We start from the raw sequence: 16,065 nt of genomic DNA, 5'->3' as shown, positions 1-16,065 counted from the left end.
CCACTGACCAATGACATCCTTATTTGGTGATATTCAGCGACGGCGAGGCTTTTCAACCTATTCCTCGATTCACTCCTGATATGCGTTCAAGGAAATAAGCGATGCCTAATTCCAGTAGATCTGCAGGTATGACATTGCCGGCAATGATGGCAGCTGGAAGCTAGCGCATTTGTTTTTTCTCTAGGTTCAATTTTATACATATCCTTGGTGCATGGGATCAAATTGATCTTTTTTTCAGGGACCTCTCGTAGTTTATACTATCCAATCATTACCACTACTATACGGTCTAGTGGTCCCCTCAACCTCTTAGCGCCCCTTCTAAATAAGGCACAATGATACTTTGCACAGGTGCTAGGCCTTCTAATGTTACTGCCCATCATGCACGCTGTGGCAGAAGCCGCGGCGCTTTCTGAGAGCAGCAAGACAGCAGCGGCTTCTCACTGCCACTGGGTTTCAGGCCCTGGGTCCGTAGCCCCGCCAGCGCCTCTTTGGGCTTATTAGCACCTAATTTCCAGCACACGCACGCACCTACAGCCAAAGTGAAGTGACCTCAGCGTACGCATGGGCGTAAGCCTCCTCTTTTTTGAGGCTTGATCGAAGCTCCGTCTCCCGCACAACGGCTGACTGGCGTCGAACGGGTTCCTCGTTTGTGCTGCGTCTGTCTTAAACCTATTTTTAATTCTTCCTCTTTTCTGACGTGCGCCGTGGTTCTGATTCCGAGACCTCGTCGACGCCGTGCTTGAGCGTTTACTGCGCGAGGCTTCGTACAGCGACAGGAACCCACCCGCCCAGCGCTCGTCTTGGCTTCCAGGCAAACTCCACCGTGAAGCTGTCCTGTCAGCCTCTCGGGCACAACGGAGGGGATTTTCGTCGGCCAAGCAAACACAGGAGCTAAGCCTTCGACTGCAAGCAGCCTAGCGGTTGATGAGCCCATTGTCTCCTTTGATGCCGCCCAATGCGACTCTGGCCTCCTTCGCTCGCTTTGCAGTGTTATCGCGATAAAGTTGACCCGTGAGGCTTCGTCTCAGACAGCCCACCCGCCAGAAAAAGGCGTCAGCTGCTACATACCAGTCTCTCGATTCGTCGCTAGCAGCCTACTTCGCCTGACACTTTTCGGCGGCCACCTCACCCCCAAGCATGTCCTTTCGAAACAACGAAGGACGCCGGTACGGACACGTCCCGCCCGTCCAGTATCCAGTCGCTGGCCAGCAGCCCGCGGAGCACTCCAACATGGCCCGCCAGGCGAGCTTCAACCATGGCGACGATGGCACTTACTACGAGGGCCATCCCCAGGACCAATACAGCGGCGCCTTGACACATGCGCATCGGCCGTCGGCCAGTGTTGGCGACGACGAACTCTTCATATCAAGCCAGACAAACTACCCGGCCGGCCGGCCAGCGTCCAACTCTGCCGGCAACACCGCAATGTCTGGCTACGCCCACCAGTACCAACAAGAGCAGCCGCCGCCTACGCCCTCGCACGCTGCGTACAACCCCCAGTCGTTTGCGCAGCCTTCCAACTTCCATCGGTCGCAGTCTACCAACGTGCCCTATGTCCATCAGCAGACCATGTCGACACGATACAATGCGACTCCGATCAGCTCAGGCAGCGCTTATAGCAGCCCCTCGCCGAACAACTACGGCGCCCCTCAGACATACAACCCCGCGGCCTATGCTTCTGCGGCGCCGCAGCGATATCCTACGTATCACGGGCATAACAGCAGCCATGACCAATCCTATGGTGCTGGCGCTGGGCAGACATCGCCGTCCTTCCCGCCTCAGTCCCCAGGCGTGCCATATCCGACGCAGTCTCCAACAAGAAACGCCTCGTATCAGCAGACCATGCCCACCAGTCCGTCGTCGTTCGCCGTCACTGGCTCTCAAACTCAGTCTTCGGCTTATGCCTCTCCAACCTACAGCACAGGGCAGTATCAGGCATATGGCTCTAACGGCGGCAGTCCAAGCCCTGCTGCTTATTCTTCCAACTCTCAGGCGCCATACCCAACCACCTCTCAGATGCCGGCATATCCTACAAGTAATGACGCCGCCTATTTTACTCGACCTGGGCGGTCAGACTCACAGGGCTCATCTTCACTGGCATCACCATATATGCAGCCACTTGGATCTCCCGGGGTAGTTAGGCACCCAACCAATGCTCCTCTGCCCAGCCGACCAATGGCTGACCTGCCCGAGGAGGCTACCCCCTGGGATGCGAACGGTCGCCCACTTCCTCAGCCCCATCCGTACCATGAGGATGAACCCTACGACCAAGAAAGCATCATGCAAGAAATCGAGGCTGAACTAGGAAGGACGGATCCCCGGCCACTGCCCTCGCCGCTCCCGGCTAACGGCCAGATGACGCTTCCTCACCGACCATCGAGCAGTACTGCGGCGCAAGCCGTCTACGACGACGGGGATGACTCCGATGACTTGGAGGGAGCTGCCGGCGTACTGGCAATGCAGCAAGCTGAACTGGAGGAGAGGCGATTCAGCGGAAGCAGCTTCATATACAACGAGGGACCGACTATTGCGCACCCACCTCAGTCCAATCCGCTCCCCCCACCGCCTGAAGAGCAAGATCATAGCAGTGATAGTGACTTTGGAGGATTCATGGACCTGGGAGGCCTCAGCGGTGGCTATGCAGGGACACTCACCTATGGAGATGGCATCGGAAACTACACGGGCTCTTCTTTGTCTCAAGGATCTCCTCGGCCTTTGCCAACACCTGGCCAAAGCCGACCTGCTCAAGTAGACTACGGTGATACAGGCGGCTTACAGGCGCCCCGTGCCAAGAGACTCAGCTTCGACGAGGGCGATGAGAGAGTCTCCCTTCATTCTCGCCTTAGTTCAACAGCTGAATCCCCGAGTAAAGATGATTATGAAGACCTCTTTTATCACCCAGGTCTTTCGAACCGACCTCTACCAGCCCTGCCCCCGGCCCCGGGCTCAGACACTAGCTCCATGACTTCTGGGCAACTCACCAGTCTTACCGGGTACCATTCATATTCTCGAAGTAGCGATTCAAGAAGCCAGCAGTATGAGAACCCAGAGAACTTTTATACTGGTAATTCTTCCTCCTCGCATCAGCCTGAAAGATCGGTTTCACTGGCGGGCTATAGCCATACGCCGCAGGTGCAGACACCGGCAAGATCAAGGACAGATGCGGCGGAAGAGCGCAGGAAATTGGCCAAGCAACAGGGGGTGCCGCATCAGCCGTCCCTGCCAATTACTGAATATGATGGCGGAATGAATGCTCCAGTAGGAGGTTTCGACAGCATCACCCTGCCCACTGGAGGCAGAAAGAAGAAGTTTATTCCGTCAAAGCTTACGCCTGCCGACTTTAGGCGATGTCCAGAGCCGTGGGCACTCAGCGGCATTGAAGCTTGGATCCGTGAGATGGCCGAGGGAGAGCTTGACCTGAGAGAGAAGATTATCGAGGAGGCGTTAACCATCATGTTTACTTTCAAAGTGCCAACTATGAATGTTGCCGATGCCGAGGCTCTGAGTACCACTGTGCTGTCTCACATGCTCAAATACGGCGTCCTTCTACCTGATGAGGAATGGGTGAAACTTGGAAGCGGCCACATCTCGGGAGTCTTATGGCAGTTGACCGGGTCTGGATGTTACGCTCCCAAGCTTCACGATGTGGAGATCAGTGGCCGTTGCTATTCAACCCACTGTATGCGTACACTCAAAAAGGTGGATCTTGAGGGCTTGAACGAAAAGGCCGCTGATGACTGGCACGTTTTCTATAAGCTTACAAAAGAAGACATCGAATCCCGCCCAAAGAAGGAGGTGGAACGCCAAAACATTTTACACGAAATCGTCACCGGTGAAGAGCTTTACATTAGACAGCTAGATATCTTCCGCACACTCTACCGAGACGATTTGCGAACCAGGCAGCCGCCCATTATCCATCCCGACAAGCGCGATAAGTTCTTGACCGCAGTTTTTGGAAAGCTCGACACAGTTGTCCACATCAACAAGGACAATCTCTTGGCGCAGCTCAAGTATCGCCAACAGGAGCAAGGGCCGTGGATTGTCGGCTTTAGCGATCTCTTCCGAGAGTGGATTCGTAAAGCTAAAAATGACTACATTGAGTATGCTACTGGATATCCTCGCGCCGCGTATATGATACGCAAGGAGGCCAGCAGAAACCTCTTATTCAAGAAATTTTTGGAAGACAAACAGAAAGACAAAGCCTCCCTGAAACAAGATTGGACTCATTTCCTTATCACTCCGCTGCAGCGTCTCCAGCGATATATCCTCCTTCTTGAAACGGTAGAGCGAAAGATGGTAGGGGATAGCGAAGAGCTGACCAACCTCAAGCGAGCCATTGAGGAGATTCGTGTGGTCACTTTGGAATGTGATGCCAAGGTTGCGGAGACCAACAAGAGAGTGGAAATGATGGAGCTCGACAGAATGCTCATTTTGCGACCAGGCTTCCAGTCTGTGCTTAACCTTGACCACCTCGGTAGAACTCTTGAAATACAGGGTGATTTGCAAAGATTGAGTTCGAGCGGTATAAAATGGGTGGATACACATGCCCTGCTATTTGACCACTATTTGATTTTGGCAAAGGTGGTCATCTCTAGAGATGGTAGAGGAGAGAAGAAATATGATGTATCCAGAGAGGTAAGCTTCTATATCTTGTCCTTCAGTTTCCGAGAAACGAGCGCTAACCTTGACAGCCAATTCCGATGCCTCTTTTGTTCCTGGAAAGTAACAATGACGAGCCCGTTATCAAACAAAAGGGTATTACAGCTCCTCTGGCCAGAACAGCAGCCGTTGTGCCTGCCGCCGGACCCATAAACCAGCTCAACAAAGTTCCAACAAATAATGCTATCCGACCAGGCCTTGAGCATACTGCGACCGGCTCGACCACTGGCTCGTCAACGACGCTCACGCCAGCGGGTTCCAACGATGGCGAAGCCAACATCCTCTATCCCTTCAAGATTAAGCATTTAGGCCATGAAGTGTACACACTCTATGCATCAACTGCTCGAGATCGAGCAGACTGGTGTACGAAGATTGTTGAGGCGAAGACAAAGCATGCGAAGGCGTTGTTCTCTCAGAACGCAGAACCATTCAGGCTTCGTGTACTTGCCGATGCTTCTTTTAACTATGACATCGCCTCTCCTCACGCAAGGTCTGCTGGTGTTCCTGTCAAGGGTACGCCGCTCGACAGAGCAATTCAGGAATTAGAAGGCGTCCTTGGCTCTGGGCAAGGCGTGGCTCCCGTCTGTCGTGCCCAGGTGAATTGCGCCACAGCTTTCTCAGCGTTCGGCAAGGCCGTAATTGCCATTGGAACAGACTATGGCATTTATATTGCTGACCCTTCAAATCCCCGAGGATGGACCCGGGTAAGTAAATCGACTTACTGCAAATTTATGAGAGTTTCATGTGACTAACCGAAATATAAATTTAGACTGTCCAAATCGCTAGAGTTACGCAAATCGCCGTTCTGGAGGAGTTCAACGTGTGTGTTGTAATTGCAGACAAGTCGTTGATATCTTATCCTTTGGATGTGGTGGCCCCAGTCTCAGAATACGCCGCGCCTGTCAATGATAATCCCAGAAAAGCTCCTCAGAGGCTGGCCAAGGACGTGACCTACTTTGCGACGGCAAGGATGAAGGATCGAACCCTGCTATTCCACAAACGAAAGGAAGGTTTGCACACCATGTTCAAGGTGCTTGAGCCCATTTTGCAGAAATCGTCGGAAAAGAAGTCGCGATTGTTTGGAAGGGGCAAGGGTACCTCAGGAAGCACTGAATCCTTCCGTGACTTTGACGAATTCTTTTTCCCGACAGAATGTTTCTCTCTAAGCCTTTTCCAGACTTATATCGCCGTGTCTACATCAAAAGGTATTGAGATGTTGACGCTTGACAAGAAGCAGCCAATCTCCATTCCTGATCTCAAGGCCCCAGCAATTGCCAATATTGCCAACCGTATCCGAGAGCAGCATCCTCTGGGCATGTTCCGACTTAACGAAAACGAATTCATCCTCACATATGAAGACTGTGCCGTATACGTCGACAAACATGGCGAAGTGAGCAGAACCCTCATCATGGAGTATACGGGCAAGCAGAAGAAGGCCAAGGGTGCGACCATGTACGGACAGTATCTCATCTTGTACAATGAGGACTACGTCGAGGTCCGTAACGCTGACAACGGACGGCTACGACAAATCATTGCTGGAAGAGATGTGCGGTTGATTGACTTTGGCGTGAGAGGTCCGACGGGAGACAACGCGGCTCAGGCCTCGCAAGTGTATAACCAAAATGGTGGCCTGTCAACGGCGGGCGACGTTTCCAAGGGAACTGTCAAGATTGCCATGTCTCACCCAGAGCTGTCGGGCAGGCAGATTATTCTGGAGATGCTTCTTAACGACGGCCATGCTGAGTAACTAAAACCTAGACGCACAAGGAGGCAGCTTTTTGACGATGAGTGCCGAGCTTTGGGAGCTCTATTTTAATTATCCTGTTCAGATAGGGCTTGGATTCTCTTCTTTTCTTCTGTTTCATCTTTCTATTATTTCTATTATTTCTATTGTATCTCGGAGCAGTGGACTTTGACAACTCCTACTCCTTACTTCTTATATATCCCCTCCTTTTGTTTCTCCTTTTTTTTTCTGGCACGGCGCTTGGGAGAAGATGGGTGCAACAGTGGAAGAAGAAAGCTCATGAGGGAATAATGCAAAAAGCCTCTGAATGAATTTCATTATTTTATCACTTTTCTCTTGATGACTTTAATAAGAGATCTGTCTAGGTAGTTCATGTCTACTAGATGAACGTGCTTTATATCACTTTTTGATGTCTTTTTGGAATATCAATGTTTTTTTTTTTTTTTTTTTTTTTTTGGAGAAGATAAATTCAGTGCTTCTTGCATGGGTGTCGCTTGGTCTTACACAGTCATTCCGGTAAATAGACAGGTTCTTGTTGGATAGAAAAACATAACATTGCTTATAGTGCCCTACGTAAGCAATCCAACTTCCTTCTCCCTTGTTTCCTTGCGGAATTCATAATCCCTTACTCGATACCGATGTCGGCCATCGGGGTTGACACAATAAGAAAAAAATTGAAAATTGAAACCCCTCTTAGAGGCGAGCAAGTAGTGTGTACAAACAAACCCAAGCCCATAGCAATTGCGCAATTAAGTGAATCCCCTCGCATCTGTGCATCTGCCCCCCTTTGATGATTCTTAACAAAGTCTTTTGTTTAGTCTCGGCATGGTCGCGTCTATCAAGACGGAGAGATTTTCCATGATATGACGGATATGATGATATATCAGGCCTTGTTTATAACGGTTTGTATAAAGTTTTCCTTTTAAGAAGCACTTCAACTTTTTAAGCCTTGGCATTGGCTTCAACGACGTCCTTGACGGTGTCCTTCTTGTTCATCTCGTGCAGGGTGATACGGGTGATTTGGGTGATTCCGACGAGGGCGAGGAAGAAGTTGACAGCGGCGAGCCTTTGGATGCGATGAGTTCCATGTCAGTTTTGTATATTCTTTTTTACGGCGACTGGGGTTTTTTTTTTCTTTTAAATAAGTTTCTTTACTCACAGCATATTCTTGGGGGTGATGACGAAGCACCAACGCGTCCAGATCAAACCAGTGCACATCAGAGAGAAGTTTTGGGCAAAGGACAGCTTGTCAGCGGGCCGGGCGAAGTCGGAAACACCTGCCAGGACGAGAGCCCACTGTTGAAGCACCAGGAGTCAGCCAGTTATTCACCCACAGGTATAATACCCATCCATAGTAACTATATATAGCTAGCTATAAGGGATCAGGGAAGGGTCGGGAAAGCTCACCTTCATGACGGGAGCCCAGAAGTGCACCGTCTTGATGCCAACCTCGCTCTCCCACGCCTTCTTGAACCAGCTGGCAGACTCCTGCTCACCGGAGGCCGTGCTCTGCCATCGCTTGCCCTGCTGGCGGAACTGCTGGCGGAAGAACTGCTGGTTCTGGCTGGTGAAGAAGGGGGAGGAGCCGGCAGCGCGCTGGCGAAGGATGGGCCGGGCGGCGCGCAGAATGTTGCTCGTAGGGGCCATGGCCTGCGAAAACATCCGTGAATTAGTATTGCTGAAGCTCTTCTCTATATATATATATATATATATATATCGCGACGGTGGTTTTCTAAGCTGCCCTTGTCCTGTTTTCGCACAATTCGAAATCGACAGGGGTGAGCGAAAAAGACAAAGTTTGTGCTCCGTGGGAGTGCAAGCGCGCGGACTCACTGCAAATGTCTGGACAATGGAAACAGTCGTTACTTGTTTACTGTAAATGCCTAGACAGAAAGGGAAGCGTGGTTGGAGATGAGCTTCCGAATAATGCGCGGGCGGACGTTTCCTTTAGCACCGGGATTCAGCCGACACCGGACTTTACTTTATGCACCCGAGTCGTCGAGTCCGCAGTGGGAGTTATGCAAAGCTGCTTATACCTGTGCTGCATTAAGCTAGCAATTTATGCACGTGCACAACCATCCCAAGCTCCACCCCAAAACAACGACAAACGACTTATCTCGATACCGTGCACTCAGCAGCGAAAGGCGCAAGTTTCCAGACCCTCCATCCAAGCACTCCCAATTGTCCCTCCTCCTCCTCTTCTTCTCTCCCCCCACCCAAAACCCTCGAAATGTCCGCCAAATTCGCCTTCGCCAAGTCCCTCAAGGAGGTTCGCTTCCTCTTCTGCCAGACCTCCGAGAAGAGCGCCGCTGTTCGGTACGTCGAAGCCTTTGATATCGCCCGCTTCCAGCCCACCACCTCTCTCCTTTCCCTTGTCAATCGATGGAGTCAGCAGCAAAGGTTCGCGATATGCACTCTGCGCATAGTGCTATAGCTGTTTTATCCACCTTGCTAGGTTGCCAAGGCAGCTACCGTTGGCCAATCGCCCATGTCGAGCTCCAGAACCCAAGAGCGCATTTCCAATCTTTCCCGCAGCGGGGAGGAATTGGCAGATGCACATGCACATGCATACACATACCATCCAGGCAAAAATAGAACTAACTGGGAGGCTTCCGTCTAGATCGTTCCTCACAACCCAGTACCCAGCCATCAAGAAGGCCAACCCCAACACCCCGATCCTCCTCCGCGAAGCCGCCGGCACTCTTCCCAAAGTCTACGCCAGATTCGGTACGTTTCCCAATGCCATCTTCAACTCAAAGTTTTAAAGAGTGGGAGAAGAATTTAGGAGGGAGGAAGAATGAAAAAGAGGAAGAAGATGTTTTGATCATGTGCTAACGGACACATGCGTTTCTAGAGTTTGGCAATGAAAAGTCACAGTCTCTTGAGGGCCTGACAGACAAGCAAATCGAGGATACCGTCTCAGGGCTGGTCAGCAAGGCATAAATGGGAAAGAAAAATTGTATATATTAAAATGGAATAATAAAAGCGGAGATTGTGTCGGAGCAAAGCTCCTGGCTTGCATCCCAGTAAAGATGAGGACAAGATCTCAATATGGCGTAATGACATAGACGCTATAGTGTACAAGTTCAGCCGCATTAGATACAACACTAAACTACTACTTTGATGCCAAACTTGTGCCTATCTACAATACAATTTTGTGCCAGCAGCCAGGCAAACTATTGATGATAATACGAAAGGCTTGAGCGACCTAATCACAAAAATAATTCAATATGGTCATAAACAATGCTAAATGGTCTGATTTTTTACATAGCTAAATGCTCGATTATATACCCATGACTCAATATCCTGACAGAAGCCGTCTCATCTAACAATATTTTAATTACTATGATATATCGTAATGTAGAACGAAAATAACAATGCGGTAACAGCTGATCATATGTGTCTAGCATGCATGCTCTTCCCCTAAAAGAAAGACCGTTACTGGAGAGTAGCAGATCTTATACGCGATGCAGGCAACGAAGGCCAGTCCTCTTTATCAAGGGCAGCTTTTCTTCCAGGTGATGTAGCTTTTGAATTGATTGGCTCCCTGATTTCGCTGTCATTTCCATGTTTGTCTTTGGACCAGCTGCGCTGGATCTCGGAAGGGTTATTCTCCCGCTGCCTTGTCGAAATCTCAAGGCTACCGCTCACTTTTGAGCTATCAATGCGTCGAACAAGCTTCTCTTTCAGATGCTGCGATTTGGTAGGCGATTCATGCGTAGTCGTTGACCTTTGAATAATCTTAAACTTTGAAGGTGATCGGTTCTCTCTGAGCAAATCTTCTCCTTCCCCGATTCGGGGTGAGCCTGCTTTGCAAAGATTTGGTGTTATGCCGATATCCACTGCTGCAATAGTGGTCTTTTGGGGAGATTCAAAAGCCGTTGCAAGCGGGTTAAGTCGACTTCTCTTGGAAGAGTCTGGTTCCGTTATATGTGTTGCTGGGTCCGGTATATTTGTATTATCGGTGTTCCTCATGGGCATCTGGCCACTTTCAGAATACTCAAGTTGTGATGGTTCGAATCTACTGGTTGGAGAAACTTCGAATGTCTTCGAAGTGATTGCAGGATATTTGTTCTTCCGCTTTTTGGGAACCCTTAATGAGCCGCCTGCGTTATTTCTGAAATCGTGCCGACTCCGAGGTAGAGTATCGTATGAATACTGGCTTCTATTATTTGTCATAGCCTGTTCTATAGAACCCTTGAAAAGCTCTGTCTCGTCAGGCTTTCCCGTAAAATGAACAGGATGGGAGTGATATTCGGATATTGCAGGAGCCGACGTAAACATATGGTAATCTGCTCGCGGCTCTTCCTTTACCATAGAGGGCGTCTCCGAGACAGATGGCGATATCTCTTGGCTACTACCTTCATTCTGCAGCACAATCTGCGATGCCAAAGCTAGACGTTTCTTGCTTTTCTTGGGTTTGTTCCACTTGGGTCTTGGCTTGGTTTGGCTATTTTCCGTATTGTTCGTTTTGTTTTCACCAGTGGGTAGCTGCAAATGCGAAGCAGTAGCACTGGTATGCTCTGATGCAGTCTGATATGAGCTAGATGTCTTCATTCTTGAGGCTTGAGGCTCTCCCGTGGTCGTCATATTGGTGGAAACTTCGTTTGCTAGGGGCACCATAGGTAGCTGAGCTAATGTGCCTGATCTTAGTTCATAGTCCAGCGGTTTCTCTTCCGTAAGATTATGAGTTTTATCTTTGATTGATACTTCAGCAGCTTTTGTTAATTGCTCTGGTTTTACCTTGTCCAACCGTGGCGTATGAATCGACTCAAGTTGATCCCACTTCCCGATATATGGTTTAGCAATACCCGCCTTCTCTGTTGTATTGTTCGATGACGCATCTCGGCTTGGTAGACTAGAGTGCTGGCTAGACGTAATTATTATTCCTAATTTTTTGGACTTTCGTGGATCCAATGGCATAGGAATCCTATTCCAGGCCTGTTTTCGCTCTTTTATCTCCTTCTCAGTATAGCTAGAAGCTTGCGCATGGCTGTTTATACTAGACTCAATGTGCTTCTCAGATGATGCTGCGGTCAGCAGTGGTCTCTCAATATCTTTGGTGGGATTTTGCGCCTTCCTCAGGTCACTTGGTGCTCTTATAGCCTCATTATCACTGTTTTCTTTTACCCCTACTGCATTCTCAACTTTTCCAATTACTCCAGAACTTTGGCACTGACGGTCCTCCATTACAACTGAAGAGGATTGTTTGGCTTTTCTATTGTTACTCTTCGACATCGGAGTATTCGTCCCTGTAGTTGGACAAATTTTGTTGGAAAATTTTGCTTTAGGTGTATCACTTGAAGAACAGACCGAGTTGATAGGCGTACTTGGTAGCGTACTGTCGACTTTCTCTGGCGACAAACATTTGCTGCTGTCACAATGTGCAGTTGTAATGTCGCATCTGATGCCCTTCTCAATAACGGCTTCCTCAGAAAGTGACTCTAAATATAGAAAACCTTCTTTCTCAAATTTCTCCGCCTTTGGATAGTTCATAGCTTGAAGAGAGAGAGAAGCTGGATCGGCAGCATATTCCCTCAATTCTTCAGAAGCGAAGTGTTTGCAATTGGCCACAGGCACTTCAGAAGGAGTTGGCACTTTGTCAGACTTTGCATCCCAATTAAACTCAGCAGTTGGCGAGATTATTTGCTGTTCCATGCTCTGACTCGATAAATCCGCTTGGGGTAAAGTTGAGACACTCAGAGGGCGGGAAGGAATCTCGTGCTGATCTGGTTCTGGTGTGGACGTATGGCTTGATCCCAGCGAACAACTAGGAGGCGCCTGAATATGAACAAGACTTTTACTTGGCGAGAGAGATTCGCCTTGCGATGTCTGTTGGTGCGTGATTGGCAGAGGCAGAAGCTTTCTTGGTTGGTGTTGCGGGTGGCGCTTCATCCACTTTGATCGATGGACCGGTTGAATGGTTATTCTGACGTCTTTTTCTGGAACCATGCCTCCACCAAAAGCAAGAGCTTGTGAAACCGAGGATTCGCTCTCGAATCTATCAGGCGTTAGTGTGAACAAACCCGTCGTTGAATAATAAATCTTACCTCACGATAAACGCATCCCTCCTCATTGATGGTGCTGGATAAGCCTCTTCCACCCTGCCAAACCTAGTGCTTAATCCAAATTTAAGGAATGATAGTATTTCCATTATCGACACAAAAGATTCAGGGCTAATCACTCTCACCCAAACACTTCTGTTGCGTTCGTTACACTGGTCACAGGTGCAATGGCAATACTCTATGTTTGAGCCGGCCGTGTTGCGACACCAAGAGCTCTGCCGGGCCCTGTCATGTGGAGGTCCTCGCCTCCAAGATTTATTTAAATGGCTTTCTTGGAATGCAGCATTGTGCTCAGTTTGAGGCTGCTGGCCAGGAACATATCCATGAGGCTTTTGGCTTTGAGATCCTCGACGGTGTCCTACCCGGTTGTTATTATTATTGTTGTTGTTATTGTAGTACGGACGGTCACTATTTTGGTATCCATTGTGCGCTGACGGCATTGAGGAGGCATATAAATATTCCTGTCTCGGTTGCTGAGCTAGGTGGATACTATCATTAGAGCCATTGGCGGGAGTGTTGTATGGTACAGTAGATGGCATTGCGTGCGAGTGTGTTCCCATAGGAAACTGATGAGATGACATGCCTTGCTGAGCTCCAGAAAACTCTCTGTATGTCATATTGTGAGGAATTGGTTTATTTGGTGCAGAATTGAATTGTTGATTTTGATACGGGAACCCATGGGGCCCTACATGGTGTTGCATGCCTCCTTTCTCGGGTTGCATATAGAAAGCTGCAGTCTCTGCTGATGGCAGAGTGGATGGATTGAAGCTCTGTTTGAAAGAGTCGCCGGGTAAGAAATCAGTAGGCTTTCTTTGTTCTTGAGATAGCCTACGAGCTCTTTGAGTAGGCGGTAGTTGTTTCGGGACCGTAGAACCAACCAGATTTGTAACCGCACTCGGAGCTTGGCGTTGATCGAATCGCGCGGTATCGTGCATTGGGAAAGGACTTTCAACTTCTGGCTGAAATCTGCCTCCACGTCTTTGAGCCATTCCTGAGTACTAATCAGATCGCTCAATAGCCTGAGATTGCTGCTGATGATGATGATGATGATGGTGGTGGTGGTGGTGGGGTTTCACCGATGCCAAACTTGCTCGCACATCGTTTGATTGTCTAAAATGAGTAGCATCTTGCTCTCTTTGCCTTTTTCCCGTAATCTCCTTTATGGAATTGTCCATCATAGCCTCTGATCCCTCTTTCTTGAAACATGATGGATTATCAGATAGATTTTGCCCAGTGATTGATAAAGCTGCCGGCTCAGAGCTTCGTCTAACATCAGCGTTGGCAGTAGTTTCATTATCCACCGCTAGCGGGGACCATCCACGCTCAAGCTCCTGGCTGCCGCCAGAGATCGTAGGAGATGACGTCTCAGGCATCGATGAGGTTCTCCGAGTACCATTTTTGCTTTGCACTTCGTCGATTGTCTGCTGGTAGGCCCTGTTGATTGGCTCTTGCGACAGTTTTGGTACATTGCTACCGTTGACGATTACTACGCCAGATTTGGGGAATTCTGCTGGAGACGAAACAGGTTCGGGGGAGTTATTCAAAGCTTGAAAATCTTTGACAGAGTTTTGAAAAGACTCTGGAGGCGGGAAAAAATTTGACGGAAGAAAGTAGTGTTTGCCATCTTGTTCAAAGCAGGGAGCTGGATCGTTTGACAGCCGGTGAGATTCGGATACTGGAGGCGGTGGCAATCCATTACAGTCAAAAATAGGCTGTCCGGCTAGATATAAATTAGCTCCCAGAGTCTCACGAGATATAGATGGTTAGGAAACTTACTAAGCCAGTTCTCAACACCATTTGTACGGAATGCCGTTATCAGATCAGCAGGCTCTTCAGCTTTCTCTGCTTCCACGTTAGAAAGAAGATAGGCACGGCGGCCCTTCAATGCGCTCGCAATAAGTGGCACAACGTCATCTTGCAGCGAGCCCAGCGATTCATGGTCTTCATCATCGAGAATACGATAGATAGAGCCTTGAGACTCTTTCCACTGCATCAACTTGTCTTGGTTTTTCTCTAGCTTCAACCATTCGTCCGCCCAATGGCCAATATGAGCGGCTATTTCACGCCTCACATCGATCGAAATGAGCTTATTTTCATCCCAAATGGTGTTGATGACATTCCAGAGGTTTAGGCAGCCGTTATGATAGAGGTCATAGGCGTCGAAGTATGTCCATAAATCATCCCAGCAGTAAGGCTGCTGCATATTCTTCAGCCCATCCCAATGGAGCTTGCGAAGTGAGTTGCAAATCGCTTGGATTTCGTCTTTAGACCACAGGTGGATTCGACGTTGGGGTAGAATGTGATCCAACTTTCGGAAAGGTCGACTTCCGTTCGAAGTTGAGATGATAGCTGTCGCCTTTGGAGGTATATTGGTGTAGAACCCGATAGGAAGATTGTCCTCCAGATATGTCTGGGCCACTCCTTGCGAGTATACGCCATACATCATTTTGTAGGTGACGGGAATTCCATATGGATAGTATTTAGCATATGCTTCTCGGTCTCCATGGGGAAAGTTTTCGGCGTGAACACGAGGGAAGGCAGCCGCAGGGAGAACCGGATGCGGCGCTGGCAGTGGGTTCATACGAATAGCCTCAGCCATGATGGAGTTCTTGGCCATTGTCAGTAAGAGTGATATTGCAATATATTCCAAGGGAAGCTAGAGAGAAGCGAGCGTAAAGGGATAGAAGGCGAAGTGAATCGTTGAAACGAGAGGACGCGAGCATCAAATATTGCTGGCAGGGAAAGACGGCGCTTGACAAAGCTCCAAAAACGAAATCCAAAAAGTTGCGAGAGATGCAGATTGAGAAACAGAAAGGCCGTGACGTTTCGTAGGGGAGAAAAAGAAAATAAAAGACGAGGAGAATGATGATGAATGGACGTACCTTTTTGCGAGCTCTTCTTTCTAATGAGGAAGGTGCGGCGAGCTTAGATAGCTGCAGATTCGCTTAGTGTGAGATAGAGGCGAGCTTCTGGAGCGCACAAGAGATCGATGAGAAACTGTTCACAAGCTACCTATAAAGAGGCTTGATGCAAGTCTTAAATAGAATATAGAACAGGAAGGATCTTGTGTGCGTATCCAACGACTTTGCTGTTGTGCAATGAAATGCTTTGCAGTTACTGTGCGTTGCCGGTGAGAGCAGGGAAGGGAAGAGAAGAGAGTAGAAGAGATAGAAGAAGAGGGCGGGCTCAGTAAATTGAGTGAATAAATTGGGTGAAATGAACTAAATTTTCATCCGATGTGGGAGAGCAATAGAAAAAGAGAGATGATAAAGTGAATCAACAGTGACAGACCCGTAACGTGGGTCTGACAACTGGATGGCAGCTGGCAGCGGCGGAGCTCCATGAGATAAACACCCTCAAGAGGCTGTTTGTAACGAGGTTGTTTGTCGCTGCAGAGCATGGTTATAGCACCACCATATAGCATAGAACCCTTAACGATTTAGTGTCCTATATTGACCTATTGAGCAGAGCAGAATTCGCTGTCCAAGTGAGCAAAAGAGGTGGAAGTGTGATTCAACGGAGTTATTTTGCCTGTCGGAGATCTCACCCATCTGTGGAATATGCGCTATTTGCAGAGGCTCAAGTTGTTCGACGGCA

At 48.9% G+C, this 16,065-nt stretch overlaps 5 protein-coding genes across 5 annotated transcripts; 2 read left to right on the top strand and 3 right to left on the bottom strand.

Moving 5' to 3' along the window:
• Window positions 1-529: 529 nt before the first annotated feature.
• TrAFT101_010273 (uncharacterized protein) lies at window positions 530-6,551 on the top strand. Its single transcript, XM_024901236.2, has 3 exons — window positions 530-4,635; window positions 4,692-5,363; window positions 5,429-6,551. The coding sequence occupies exons 1-3, from the start codon at window positions 1,138-1,140 to the stop codon at window positions 6,404-6,406; spliced, it is 5,148 nt and encodes a 1,715-aa protein (XP_024756064.2). The 5' UTR covers window positions 530-1,137; the 3' UTR covers window positions 6,407-6,551.
• Window positions 6,552-6,859: 308 nt separating this feature from the next.
• On the bottom strand, window positions 6,860-8,307 carry TrAFT101_010272 (uncharacterized protein). Its single transcript, XM_024898717.2, has 4 exons — window positions 8,237-8,307; window positions 7,811-8,053; window positions 7,563-7,699; window positions 6,860-7,469 (listed from the first exon to the last, which is right to left on the bottom strand). Exons 2-4 carry the CDS (start codon window positions 8,048-8,050, stop codon window positions 7,346-7,348), a joined length of 501 nt encoding a protein of 166 aa, XP_024756063.2. The 5' UTR covers window positions 8,051-8,053; window positions 8,237-8,307; the 3' UTR covers window positions 6,860-7,345.
• Window positions 8,308-8,542: 235 nt separating this feature from the next.
• On the top strand, window positions 8,543-9,608 carry TrAFT101_010271 (uncharacterized protein). Its single transcript, XM_024901238.2, has 3 exons — window positions 8,543-8,719; window positions 9,024-9,130; window positions 9,258-9,608. The coding sequence occupies exons 1-3, from the start codon at window positions 8,634-8,636 to the stop codon at window positions 9,344-9,346; spliced, it is 282 nt and encodes a 93-aa protein (XP_024756062.1). The 5' UTR covers window positions 8,543-8,633; the 3' UTR covers window positions 9,347-9,608.
• Window positions 9,609-9,841: 233 nt separating this feature from the next.
• On the bottom strand, window positions 9,842-12,479 carry TrAFT101_010270 (uncharacterized protein; the record flags this gene model as incomplete). The annotated part of the gene is made up of 2 exons (XM_066128904.1): window positions 9,842-12,404; window positions 12,454-12,479. 2 exons carry the CDS (start codon window positions 12,477-12,479, stop codon window positions 9,842-9,844), a joined length of 2,589 nt encoding a protein of 862 aa, XP_065985030.1.
• A 987-nt stretch (window positions 12,480-13,466) lies between these two features.
• TrAFT101_010269 (uncharacterized protein) lies at window positions 13,467-15,868 on the bottom strand (the record flags this gene model as incomplete). The annotated part of the gene is made up of 3 exons (XM_024907045.2): window positions 13,467-14,188; window positions 14,245-15,076; window positions 15,767-15,868. The coding sequence occupies 3 exons, from the start codon at window positions 15,866-15,868 to the stop codon at window positions 13,467-13,469; spliced, it is 1,656 nt and encodes a 551-aa protein (XP_024756061.2).
• Between the last annotated feature and the right edge of the window lie 197 nt (window positions 15,869-16,065).

This window comes from Trichoderma asperellum, chromosome 6, assembly GCF_020647865.1.
Source record: "Trichoderma asperellum chromosome 6, complete sequence".
Classification (NCBI taxonomy): domain Eukaryota; kingdom Fungi; phylum Ascomycota; class Sordariomycetes; order Hypocreales; family Hypocreaceae; genus Trichoderma; species Trichoderma asperellum.
The sequence above is the reverse complement of the archived record's forward strand: the minus strand, read 5'-3'. Positions and strand labels throughout refer to the sequence as shown.

Excerpts from the sequence above, each read along its gene's own strand:
- TrAFT101_010273 (XM_024901236.2), top strand. The coding sequence starts at position 1,138 with ATGTCCTTTCGAAACAACGAAGGACGCCGGTACGGACACGTCCCGCCC. Across the intron at positions 4,636-4,691 it reads AATATGATGTATCCAGAGAG|CCAATTCCGATGCCTCTTTT; the intron begins GTAAGCTTCTAT and ends TAACCTTGACAG. Across the intron at positions 5,364-5,428 it reads ATCCCCGAGGATGGACCCGG|ACTGTCCAAATCGCTAGAGT; the intron begins GTAAGTAAATCG and ends ATATAAATTTAG.
- TrAFT101_010272 (XM_024898717.2), bottom strand. The coding sequence starts at position 8,050 with ATGGCCCCTACGAGCAACATTCTGCGCGCCGCCCGGCCCATCCTTCGC. Across the intron at positions 7,700-7,810 it reads TCTGGGCTCCCGTCATGAAG|TGGGCTCTCGTCCTGGCAGG; the intron begins GTGAGCTTTCCC and ends GTGCTTCAACAG. Across the intron at positions 7,470-7,562 it reads ATCACCCCCAAGAATATGCT|GCTCGCCGCTGTCAACTTCT; the intron begins GTGAGTAAAGAA and ends TCGCATCCAAAG.
- TrAFT101_010271 (XM_024901238.2), top strand. The coding sequence starts at position 8,634 with ATGTCCGCCAAATTCGCCTTCGCCAAGTCCCTCAAGGAGGTTCGCTTC. Across the intron at positions 8,720-9,023 it reads GAGAAGAGCGCCGCTGTTCG|ATCGTTCCTCACAACCCAGT; the intron begins GTACGTCGAAGC and ends GCTTCCGTCTAG. Across the intron at positions 9,131-9,257 it reads CAAAGTCTACGCCAGATTCG|AGTTTGGCAATGAAAAGTCA; the intron begins GTACGTTTCCCA and ends ATGCGTTTCTAG.